We start from the raw sequence: 13,135 nt of genomic DNA, 5'->3' as shown, positions 1-13,135 counted from the left end.
ATTGTTTAACCTGAGTGATTGCAATGACATAATACACATTTATTCTCAGGGTCTTTATAAGCAATAATGGACACCACTCTCGATGATTTTCTCAAAATAAATATTTATAAATAAAATAATAGTTATGCATTAATTCCATTAGTATCAGTAGTAAGAAAAATGTACCTGATAACTTTAGTTAATGAAATGTTTTCCTCCATGATTCACAAAAACTGTTTAAAAAAGTTGATAAATGTAATTCTCTGCGGGAGTTTAAATATTGCTACATTTTCTTTGCACACAGTAGTTACGTTTTATTTATATCCCGAGATTAGTTTAAATCATCTGATTTAGCTTCCTCCTCCATACGAAGCTATACAGTCATAAGGTTTGTAGTAAAAACACAAAACAAATGCTAATTATACGTTGTTTTTTGGGTTTTTTTGCAAACTTAAACTGGAAACAGACAATCAATTTCTCTTAAAAGAAAAAAAAACAAAATGCGAATTCCACCGCAAAATTGCAGAAGTAAAAAAATGCACATGACCCAATGTATTGCATATGACAAATATTTTCTTTATGGTGGAAAAATATGATAGATTAAATTTAAAAAGATGAAAAAGACCAAAAACTGCATAACGTACCAGACTTGAACAACCACTTCTCTCTTATTCGCGAACCTGAAAATAACACTACAGTACACCGGTCTAGACACCAAGGAACGATTTAGTGCAAATTGATCAAAGTTGAACATGCTTACTATTAACAGCAGATGGCACTGTACTTCCACTATTGGTTATCGGACAGCCAATCAGAGTAAAGCAGATTTTAAGCTTCGTAACAGCCGAACCCCACCCATAGCAACCGTCTGAGCTCCACATCTTCAACGTAAAGCATCAGGTGATTGTCGCAATCCAACAAAAATAAAAACAATTGGCAAGAAGTCAAGTGCGGTTTACGGTAGCGTCAGTCACCTGAGGGCCAGGTTGGATAGCAGGATTAGTGTTTGTCAAGGAATGTGGTTGGGGAACAATACAGTTTATAAGCTTGAAGGCTTCATTTAAGAATTCATTCGTAATTATTGGCAGTTTTGTCTGCGGGAGCACCCAGCCTTGTTAGGATATAACTTTGCCTCTGTGGAGTGTTTAAGACTGCTGTCTTGTTGGCACTAGGAATTGCGTCTTATAATTCTGCATTAGTTTTAGTCTTGACGTTTATTCCAAAATAGGTGTTTATATTTATAAAGAAAGAAGCCACATCGAGCCATCGACTATTAGTTGTTTAAAATAGTTCCGTACTGAAGCCGTAGCATCGAAGCGTTGATTTATATATGTTTTATACATCAAGATGAACGAAGTTTCACCACAGATATGAATTTGGACAACGCAATTTGGAGCTGGCTTGGGAAGAAACGGGGATTTTGACTATGGTATTATACTTGTTTATGATTTTATCGATTTTTAAAAATTATTATTATTATGTAAACACTGTTTACAGAGTTGAGAAAGTTCCTTTCAGAATATCGTTTAAAAACAGTATTGTTTAAAAAAAAAAGGTCTATATCTTGTTTATGTGTCTGCCGTGGTTAGACAAAATAACGTGTGTGACCCACCGGGAATGACATAATGATATATTATTACACAGGTAAATGATTATTATTATTATTATTATTATTATTATTATTATTATTATTATTATTATTTTGGAGGGGGAGGGCGGCGGCTTAACTATTTGAGCCATCGTTTTAAAACTAAATAAAAGCCAATCGCAATATTTGTCAGCAATCGGTAATTTCACTAGAATCTTTATGTTGACATTCTGACCTTGGCATGCATGACCGCTTGTGCTTCTCTCTTTCTCTCTGTGATGTTCATGTAGTGCTGAGCTGTCACTGAGTTTTTTTTTTTTCTACCAATAGGATATGAGAGATCCAAATCAAGATATTTTCAGGCAGCTCTCTTCTTGAAACTTGCGAGTCCAGTTTTTGCTTCGTCATGTTGATATAATCAACGAAGGAAGCCATCCGGATATTAAACTCAAAACGGGCAGAATGGGAAACAACTGACTGATCGCACTGAATTATGAATGCTATTGTACAACAAACAAAGAGGAAAGAGTCAATGACTGTATCTCTATTTAATAGAGCTGGATTGCGCCAAGCCGATACTGGGGTTCAGCAGAACTCGTTTCAAATGATTAGAGGAGTTCTTCAAAAGCTTTCCTTGAATTAAGCGTTATCACCCACACACCCACACAAACACAGAAACAGAAGATTGTTCGTTTTCCTCTGTACACTGGATATCCCATTTCCGGGTTGATGTGGTTCATGTTATCAGAATAATAACAGGAACAGAAGAATAAAACATGACGATTTCGGGATCCTAAAATTGCATTTCTAAATAAGGTTTAAGGAATGGCATCTACAGAAAGGCTATATGAGCTTTGGATGCTCTATTGTAACAAGGTACAGTATTTTATTCATCCATTTTTTTTTGTTGTTGCTTATGCTATTTAAATCTTGTAGTTGCATTTTGACCTGTTTTATATCCCAGTGCATCAGCACAAACTGCATCCACTTCAGGGGACTGTATTGCTTATGATGTCTCCACCAGGAGCCTTGCTCTGAAGTTGTCTGTTTTTTAGATACCTGCTGTGCTAAATTGCATGGCAACCAATCAATCGAACAGGGCATGTTTGTTTGAAAGGTCTACATTCTGGCAATTCAGCCTTTTGAGTTGAAGTATTTCTGGTGTAAATTTCATGTATAAAAATAAAGAAATGTCAGAAATGTGGAACTTTGACCAAATCAATTATTATTGATTATTGATGGTCTAAAGTGTATATCAGATAGCTTTGCTGCAAAGACTGATAACAAAGTGGTCATGGTTGTGCACCTGCACCTGTGTGTTGAAATCTAAGGGTTAGTCCTGGGACACCAGGACTTTTTTACAGGGTAATCCTTCCTCAGTAAGCATGTTTTAAATGTGGTCTACAGGAGGAAAAAGAATTCTGAACTTAGGTTAAAAAGTTCAGGCCTCACACCTGCAGTTGACTATTCTCAGATTTCATGCCAGAAATTCAGCAGAGCCCCAGTGTGTCGTAAAAAATGTCAGCCTCCTTGAGAAATGACTGACTGCTTCCATTGTGGAAGAACACATGCATATTAAATGTAGCAGGGAGACGTTCATTTGGCACAATGCAGCATGGCATTTACTGCACTTTCTCTCTGTACTCCAGGTGCTGCCCTTTATAAATGATAGACGTCTTGCTGTCAATAATCCATTGCTCTGCAGCATTACCTGGCTGAATGCTTGTGTGTACCATGTGATCTCTTGAGGTGACACTTTCGTCACCTTGTTCTGATCAAAAACACATTCCACTGTGCATGTTTCACTGCTTTTGCTTTGGTAATTATTTTTGTTTTCATCAAATTAATTAAAAATAAAAATGGCCTCTGAAATTGAAACATTTACCCAGGACAGCTTGGCTGTTTTCTGTAACCTAGTGACTAAATTCATTGTATGAAAGTCCATACTGACTGAGTGCAGACACATTTCCTTGGAGATGTTGCCTCGGAGCAAGGCCTGTTTGAATTAGATCAATGTTACCAACTGGCTTTAGTTGTTTACTGTCCATAATGCAGGTGCCCTTGGATTGGGGATTGAGATATTTGGACACCTACCTACAGCAGGGTACCTTGTATGCAAGTCTACAAACAGGAATCATGGGTAGATGGAACTACCAATAAAGCCTACTAGTTGATTAGCGCAACATTATCCATAACTATTAAATGCTCACTAGTGCTAAAATTATAAATACTAAAAAAGTCATAAATTCAACGCCACACGTTTTCAACTGGAAGGCTTTTTCAATTTTATTAAGTTTCTTTTATTGTAAATTTATCACGTAATTAGCTGATTGACCTGCTCTATAGCAAATCTAATGTCAAGCTGAAATACATGGCAGTAGGGTTGGAACAATAATCGATTTTCGTGATATTATCGATAATGTTTTTGCATCGATAATTGTATTGCGTTGAAAAATAATTATCGATAATCATTTTATCGTCCGTTACCCACTATGATATGCTTGTGTGTAACAGTAACTCTGCATTGAAGGAGTAAGACAGAACTTAACTGTCTGCGTGAGGCGCAACACGTGATCTGTGCACACTTTGCTTACCTCAAGAAAAAGGAAAACCAAGGAAGGCTTAACCTCACTTTTGAAACAGGCAGTCAAACTCAAGATGAGAAAACCTAAAGTACTTGCAAGAAACCTGTCTGTGTCAGAAGCTGTTCAGCGTGAGATTCTCGGTTATCTCAGCTTACCTGAAAGTGCTATCGAGGTTGATGCACTAAACTGGTGGTAGATGCATGCCCAGTCATTTCCACATCTTTCCATGTTGGCTTGCAAGTATCTGTTTGCCAGCCACAAGCGTTTCGTCTGAAAGGCTGTTCAGTGGATGTGGATTGATAGTGACCCCGCAACGTAAGCGACTCAGTGCTGAAACTGTTCAAAAACTGATATTTTTTAATCGCAATTTATAATTATTATTTTTTTTAAACACTTTTTTTAATTTCAAGTAGCCTATATTTCAAAAGTTAAAACAAACATTTGGTTATATTATTTGTGCTTTTTTGTAACCAACCATTGTTTCATAACTTTTATGAAAGATGCTGGTCTTTTTGAAAATTGTCTAGTTTTATTTCTTCTAAACTCGTAGAGGCAGTTGTCATATTGCTCAAGTATATATAGCTTTAAATTTGATAAATTCCAAGACATTTTACATATGTTATTTTTTCAGCCGATAATCATGATTATCGTGATAATTTACAGCCGATAATTGATAACTGAAAATGTCGTTATCGTCCAACCCTACATGGCAGTACAATACAGAACCTATTGCTTCTGTATTGGCAGTGTTTGTGTTAATGAAATAAAAGCTCCCATAAGGCACAATATTGTCTACGTGATTAAATCAAGAAGACTTAATGGATTCTTCTGTTGGAATTTCTTATGTGGGAATTGTATTGTTCACCCTTGGCGATCCTTCTGGGCTTCTCGCTCACAGCAGTCTTCCTGTAGATGACCTTTGTACTGAGACACTGCAGATACTAATGATATTTTATTAATGTATTTCCTCAAATGTTAGTGTTCTGTGCATATAGTAAACATAACATATAGTGACAATTGTTCTCCTATAATCTATGCTATTGCCACTAAGGGCAAGTCATTACCAAATGTTTGTTTGTCTCTGTTTAATGAGTAATCAGCTGGCTCTGCAATTTTCAAAGGCTCTCCTATTTCACCAAAACAAGCAAACAAGTGTGTGATTTGCATTTAAAAGGACAGGCTCAATTGAAAAGCTGTTGGGTGTACTGCTAGTGTTTGCCTTGTAAGATTCAGCAAATGTTTTGGGAAGGGATCAGGCCGGTGTCACACAGTCTTGTTATATTATTTACTTTGATTCTTGGGTTTATGTCTCCGTATCACTCTGCTGTTTGTTTACATTACCTAAAGCAGTTTGAGCAACAGACACACACAATGCTCCTACTGCTACCTGCAGCAACAGGGAGATATGAGCACCATATGTAATACAGGCTCTGTTTTATCAACCGTAAAGCTACAGCATCCATCAATAATGCTCAATTTTGTACTCTGGTATGAAACATAAAACTCCTGTTGCATATCATTTTGAGCCATTCGAGGTGTTACTATTAAGCTTACAGTAATTGTGCCACCTTAGCTTTTCTCTGTTTGCCAGTTTGCAGTAAGATTAAGTGGGACAATTTACAGTAAGCTTGCAGTAAAACCAGTAATTGTGCAAAACTGCTAATACAAGAAAAAAACCCACAGACTACTGTATAGGAATGATTAGGCTACCTAGTTCCCAGGTTACCTAGTTCCCAGGATGTGCACATGTTCAGTGTTTCCCATAACCACTGAACATCTAGACTTGGCTTTCAGATTTTATTAGAATACTGATTCACTATACATTCACCTTAAGTATTTGATCTGCTGTACAATGTGAGTGCTTCCTATAATATTCTAACTGTATAACAAACTCTATTTGGCGTAAAAAATAAACCTGTCCACTTTGAAATACCGTTTGGCATCCTGGAACTCTACCAGACCTCGAAGGTGTCATTAATTCCCTCCTACAGCGTGCACATGTAGCCCTAGGCGCTGCTTTCCCACCCTGACTTGCTCCCTGCAGTTAAGCCACGTTGGTGTTGCCGATGACATCATATATTTCTGATCAGACAGGCGTATTTCCTAGCTGTTGCCTGCCAACAAAGCATGTCAGAAGGTTTTAACACTTCATACCACGTGTTTGCCAACAACATTTACAAGTTCAGAGCATTGTGCTCCCAGATCAAAACAGGTTTGCTTCTGTAGTTTCCAGCAGCTTTTTACAGCTTTAAATACAGTTTAAAAAGCTTCAAATATATTGCCCCCTAGCGTCGTGCTTTAATATATTAATCATGGCCCAGAAAGTTGAAAATGGCTTTCCTGTTAAGTGTATTTGAAATATACTCTGGAAAACCTAACCACATTATTTCAGAATGTTTTTCTGTCTTCCTTTTCCAATGTAGCAGTGGGAGGTATAACTAAGTTAGTTAAATGTATTTTGAACTATAGCTTCATACAGTATCTTTGATGGGGACTGATGAAGTAATGAAACATTTGTATGCTAGATATTTGCATGTTACTGCAAGCATGGGTAACCCCTGTTTAATAGCACATGTGTTCCAACTTTAAATAATTAATTCAGGAACCCCAGTACAGAATATATGCATTTTTGTCTGCCAACATGACATACATATAACTGTGAAATAGCAAATATATACACTATATATTTTTACAATCCTTTTTTCTACATTGATTCTAAATGTGGTGTCTAAATGTTTTTACCAACTGCATGATTTAGGATTGCATTATGGGTTGAGAAATCCAGTGTTTTGTTAGATTTGCTTTTGAGAGGCTTTCATTTGAGAGGTGGTAGTCGACTCACTCTTGCTTTAAATTGGTTGAAATGTTACTGTAATATCCAAAACACATACAGCAGGATAGCATTTTGCATCCAGATTTAATTTAACAGCTGTGGTTTGAAAGCATATGGCTTGTTTTTAGTCTTCCGTAACAGTTGTCCGTTTCGGTTTTTAGATATGCAGATGGCGATATGAGAGATGGGCTACTGTGTGGTCTATTTTGTTAAAAGTCAAAACTTTAATTATATGGGAGGAGCTTGTGTTCATCCCAACTAACAATCCCAAGAATGATATAGTGGAGGCACCTGCATGTACATATGCCACACATTAAAGTTAATGCATTCTTTACAACCAGTCTGTCTTCTTGTATGTAAAGTACACCATGCGTCTCGCACTGACATGTTTACATACTGTGGAGAATTGCTAAATCCTTTTGTGATGACGCTTGATTAGAGGTTTGGGGTCAATTCCTGTTTTTAAATTCCAATTCTATTTTTAAAATCAATTCCAATTCCCATTCCCTTTTAATCGGTTCCAACACACCATTGATCAAAATTGCAATTGGCAGTATTCTGTTAAAATGAGCTTCTCACAGTGGCAACAAATGAGTTCAATTGAAGTCACTGTTGGTCAATTAAATTGGCTTCAAATGAAAGCAGTTGAACAATCACAACAATTATGTCTCTAAGATCAATTCCAGTTCCTTCAAAGGGGAGATGGGGTATAGTATGGAGTAACCTGTGTCTTCTTTTTAAAATGTCGACTACATATAGTGGCGTGCTCTAGATCAGGGAACCATGGCCCGTTTATCGTAGCGGCCCAGTGTATTAATTCCATTTCACTTAGGAATATATCGTAAATGTTTTTTTAAACTTCGTTGAAACAGGGGTTGTTTCAAACTGATGCTCCAGCAACGTGCCAAACTGAATTCAAATTAAGTACGCGTTAGAACCGCATGTTATATTCCATGAACCAGTTGATTTCATACTGGAGAACTGAAGCGCGCCACACTTATTCCAAAGCAATCTCCCACAATGCATCGTAGTAAGTAATGACAAAACCAGGAAGCGAGTGTGAATGTATGTGTTTGTTTACGTTTGTTATCGATATTGTGCAATCGTACCAATGAAAACATTTACCCACTCTCTCGCATAGCATTCTGTGTTCTAGCTAGCTAGTTAGATATAGATTTAAGTGATACCAGACAGCGAATCATTATTTGGAAGATTCTTTGAGAGAGAGAAAAGAAGAAAGATGATGGCTATTCTTAGCATAATGGTGGCGACAAGAAATGTCTACATGAAATACTTAATTACAAGTGTGAGACTGTGAACGAGTTGCTCCTCTGTGGGCGCTGCCATAAATTCTGTCATATATATATTATACAGACGTGCTCAAATTTGTTGGTACCCCTCCACAAAAAACGAAGAATGCACAATTTTCTCTGAAATAACTTGAAACTGACAAAAGTAATTGGCATCCACCATTGTTTAGTCCATATTTAATAGAAATCAGACTTTGCTTTTGATTTTTTATTCAACATAATAATGTAAATAATAAAACAAATGAAAATGGCATGGACAAAAATGATGGGACCGCTAACCTAATATTTTGTTGCACAACCTTTAGAGGCAATCACTGCAATCAAACGTTTTCTGCAGCTCTCAATGAGACTTCTGCACCTGTTAACAGGTAGTTTAGCCCACTCTTCCTGAGCAAACTGCTCCAGCTGTCTCAGGTTTGATGGGTGCCTTCTTCAGACTGCACGTTTCAGCTCTTCCCATAGATGTTCGATAGGATTCAGATCAGGACTCATAGAAGGCCACTTCAGAATAGTCCAATGTTTTGTTCTTATCCATTCTTGGGTGCTTTTAGCTGTGTGTTTTGGGTCATTATCCTGTTGGAGGACCCATGACCTGCAACTGAGACAGAGCTTTCTGACACTGGGCAGTACGTTTCGCTCCAGAATGCCTTGATAGTCTTGAGATTTCATTGTGCCCTGCACAGATTCAAGGCACCCTGTGCCAGGCGCAGCAAAGCAGCCCCAAAACATAACCGAGCCTCCTCCATGTTTCACTGTAGGTATGGTGTTCTTTTCTTTGAAAGCTTCATTTTTTCGTCTGTGAACATAGAGCTGATGTGACTTGCCAAAAAGCTCCAGTTTTGACTCATCTGTCCAAAGGACATTCACCCAGAAGGATTGTGGCTTGTCAATATGCATTTTAGCAAATTCCAGTCTGGCTTTTTTATGTTTTTCTTTCAAAAGTGGAGTCCTCCTGGGTCTTCTTCCATGGAGCCCACTTTCACTCAAAAAGCGACGGATGGTGCGATCAGAAACTGACGTACCTTCACCTTGGAGTTCAGCTTGTATCTCTTTGGCAGTTATCCTTGGTTCTTTTTCTACCATTCGCACTATCCTTCTGTTCAATCTGGGGTCGATTTTCCTCTTGCGGCCGCGCCCAGGGAGGTTGGCTACAGTTCCATGGACCTTAAACTTCTTAATAGTATTTGCAACTGTTGTCACAGGAACATCAAGCTGCTTGGAGATGGTCTTGTAGCCTTTACGTTTACCATGCTTGTCTATTATTTTCTTTCTGATCTCCTCGGACAACTCTCTCCTTTGCTTTCTCTGGTCCATGTTCAGTGTGGTGCACACAATGATACCAAACAGCACAGTGACTACTTTTCTCCATTTAAATAAGCTGAATGACTGATTACAAGATTGGAGACATGTGTGATACTAATTTAAATAAACTAATTAGTTTGAAATATCACTATAATCCAATTATTTATTATCTTTTCTAAGGGGTACCAACAAATGTGTCCAGGCCATTTTAGAATATCTTTGTAGAATAAGCAATAATTCATCTCTTTTCACAGCTTCTTTGCTTTATTCTATGACATACCAAAGGCATGCAAGTATACATGATAAAATAGCTTTTAATTTCATCACTTTTCAGGAGGAATGAAGCATTATTTCAATGAGCTGTAAGGGTACCAACAAATTTGAGCACGTCTGTGTGTGTGTGTGTATATATATATATATATATATATATATATATATATATATATATAATAGTGATGCACAAAAGAAACACAACACTCAAATCTAATGGATTTAATCAAATAATTTCAACATAGATATCAAACAAAATCACAGAAAATGTGAACAACAATACAGATCAAAGAATCATAAGTTTTTAGTATGTCAAGTGTTTAGTATTGAGTATGACTTCCCTGAGCATTAACACAATCCTGGCAGCGTTGACGCATAGACCTGATCAGCCTCTGGCTAGACTGCTGTGGGATGTTCCGCCACTCTTCCTGTGCAGCTGCAGTCAGCTGGTGAAGGTTGGCTGGTCACGGTTGTCTCCTGTGGATGGCACTGGCGATTTGGTCCCACAGATGTTCTATTGGACTCGGGTCAGGAGAAAAAGCTGGCCACGGCAAGACCTCGACATTGTTTTCTTGAAGTCGTGCAATTGTAATCCTAGCACTGTGTGGTCTTTGCATTGTCCTGCTGGAAAATCAACACTTCCAGATTGGCTTGCAGGAACAGAAAAACTCTTGCGTCAAGGACTTTGTCAGTGTATCGCTGAGCAGTAAGGTTGCCCTCAATCTGCACCAAATGCATTCTTGTGTTAAAGGAGATTCCTCCCCACATCATTACACTTCCACCTCCTCACCTGTTGGCTTGAAAAACGCAACAGTCAGCATAACGCCCACCATGACGTTGTGGGCCAGTGTGGTGACCCTCTGCCTTCCAGGACATAGCCTGTCCCTCATAGAGCCAGTTTCCTGGTTTCTCTGGACTAGTCTGCTGATTGTTGAAGAAGAACATCTTATTCTCCGGGCAACTTCTCTCACAGACAGGCCGCCTTCAATCATACCGATAGCAACCAGGTGATTTTCATTACTCAAGCGGGGCATGGTTGTTAAAATCAGTCATGTAAATTATGACTACTTAGTTTGCATATCTTATAGGCTGATTGGAAGCACAATTAAGCAGGGATAAAAATAAAAGCCACATTAGCCTCTACAGGTCGAACAAGGTTTAAATGTGTTTACATATACGTAATTTAGAGAAATCGCTTTGCCTGTGCGTTTGCATTTTTGTGTTTTGAGATTATTATTGTTGATACTAGTTAATCATTGATGGGATATTTGTAAATTAATGTAGATAATACTATGCAGTAGACTAAGCGCTTCTGAAATTTGTCATGGGCCCCTGGGGATCCTCTGGGACCGTGTAAACTTATTTTTACTTAAAAATTTAAATAAAAGTATAATTTATATAACAAATACAGATTTTAAAAGATATTCAGTTTCTTTATTATTTATAAAATAATTTATGATATCTGTATTTGTTGCATGAACAGTGATCTTCTATAATTTTAATTCAATTAAAACATACTTCCTTATCGTTGGAGTGAGAGACTTTCCACCATCCCATCTGATGCACATACATCAGTCTTCAGTTGTGGGTCCCTCTTCAAAACTGCTCTGTAAAAGGGGTCCCCCAACAAAAGCAAAAAAAAGTTGGTAGACCTCTTGTCTCTAGACTGCAACACACATTTCTCCTGGGTACAGTGCCCCATTGATATTTCAGAAGTCCATAATTCACACATTTGGTTAATTCACAGTTGTGTTGGCTTGACAGTAAAATACAGTACAAGTACAATGTTTTATAGTATAAAGCCCCTTCACTAATTCACTTCATCAGAAAGCCCTATAAAGTGGGAACACTGAACAAATGTGCATGCTACATTACCCCTGGGGGAACAAAAGCACATATTGTACTGCTGTGCACAGCCATAAAGGGAGGCACATGGCTGCACATACACTGGCTCTGCTGTCGGACACCTTGTCATAATAGCAATGTTTACTCTGGTCGAGAGCTTGTATTGCTACAGCGTTTCATACTGAAACTGCCTTGAGTCTGTCGTAATGTAATGTGATGGCATATTTCAGCTTTCCCTCAACACGTTTAATGGAGCAGGACAGGAAAGTTGCCATGGCAGCTTAAATGCTTGCAAGCAGATTAGTGCAGCTGGATTTGAATTGACTTGCACTGTTCAGAGTGTGACTGAGGATAAGAATCTGTGGAAATGAAGTCTCTTCTGTATCTCCTTTTGTTTTGCAGTTCTTGGTTTTGCCCCAGCTCTTGGTCCACGAACACCATGCAGTGCATTCTAAATATTTTGGTATTCCTTTGAAAGTATTTATGCAAAACACTGAGCCTGCGGTGACTGTGTGTATAGTTAAACATACAAATATGTTTTGTTTTGGAGAACTAAGCTTAGTAAATAACAAAACAGTACTTTTGTGATGTAACCGATTGTCTTACACACATGCACTGCCTCTGCTGTCTGACACCTCGTCATAGTGGTGTATCTATACACTTCAGCCACTAGATGATAAGTATTATTATATTAAACTCAGTCGTATCCTGATACTTGTTATGGTGCTGGTGAGCTGTTAATACTGTGGGTCATTGATTTTTTGTTTTTAAACACAACTTAAATGTGATAGAGAGGAACTATAGACATTGAATCATTACATGCTGTTCTTACTGACAAATTGATAAAATATTTAAAAATATTCCATGGAGTTACACACTTTTATACAGTAGTATAAGAATATATTCTAGAGTACTATAATAGCAGGTTGAAGGCATTATATGTTATTTTAACCTTAAACAATACTGCAATGTTTTTTGCTTAATCGGGTCCTATGATACTGGGCTATAATACTGATAAATAAAATATCAGAAGTGGCAGACAAATCACTTTAATGACCACAATATCCTATATTCAGTTCCCAAGGGCATTGATAACTGTCAGCACATTGACGGCATGAAATAACAGAATTGGCTAATTAATCTGCTTTGTTCTTGTACTGTAGTGTTTTCTGTGACTTTTCCCAAGATTATGTGATCTGGTTGGGTCCAGCACCTTAAACAGACACACAATCAACATTATTCCTCAGATTAGATGATTTAAAAAGAATTCTGGAGACTGTTGTGCCGTGGGCGTGTCTGTCAGTGCCATGTTCTGTTAACGATTGGGCCTTTGCAAGTGCAAGAGCCATGAAAGGAACTATTCTACTGTATAAATGACATGTGCTGCTGCAACACAGCCAGAAGTTTTAGCAGTGAAGTAATG

The 13,135-nt window shown here is 37.8% G+C and overlaps 1 protein-coding gene across 4 annotated transcripts in view; it reads left to right on the top strand.

Moving 5' to 3' along the window:
- Window positions 1–911: 911 nt before the first annotated feature.
- The window catches only part of LOC117407176 (neurobeachin-like protein 1), a 75,607-nt gene continuing 63,383 nt past the window's right edge, over window positions 912–13,135 (top strand). For 2 of the 4 annotated variants that reach the window (XM_059032121.1, XM_059032118.1), the window contains exons 1-2: window positions 912–1,408; window positions 1,898–2,443. In XM_059032121.1, the coding sequence (XP_058888104.1) occupies window positions 2,393–2,443 (51 nt within the window). In that variant the 5' untranslated portion in view covers window positions 912–1,408; window positions 1,898–2,392. Of the gene's footprint in view, window positions 1,409–1,461; window positions 1,624–1,897; window positions 2,444–13,135 lie in introns of those variants that run through there. The other 2 variants (XM_059032119.1, XM_059032120.1) reach the window with 2 other exon arrangements.

The sequence above is a fragment of the Acipenser ruthenus genome, chromosome 10 (genome assembly GCF_902713425.1).
Source record: "Acipenser ruthenus chromosome 10, fAciRut3.2 maternal haplotype, whole genome shotgun sequence".
Lineage (NCBI taxonomy): Eukaryota > Metazoa > Chordata > Actinopteri > Acipenseriformes > Acipenseridae > Acipenser > Acipenser ruthenus.
The sequence above is the reverse complement of the archived record's forward strand: the minus strand, read 5'-3'. Positions and strand labels throughout refer to the sequence as shown.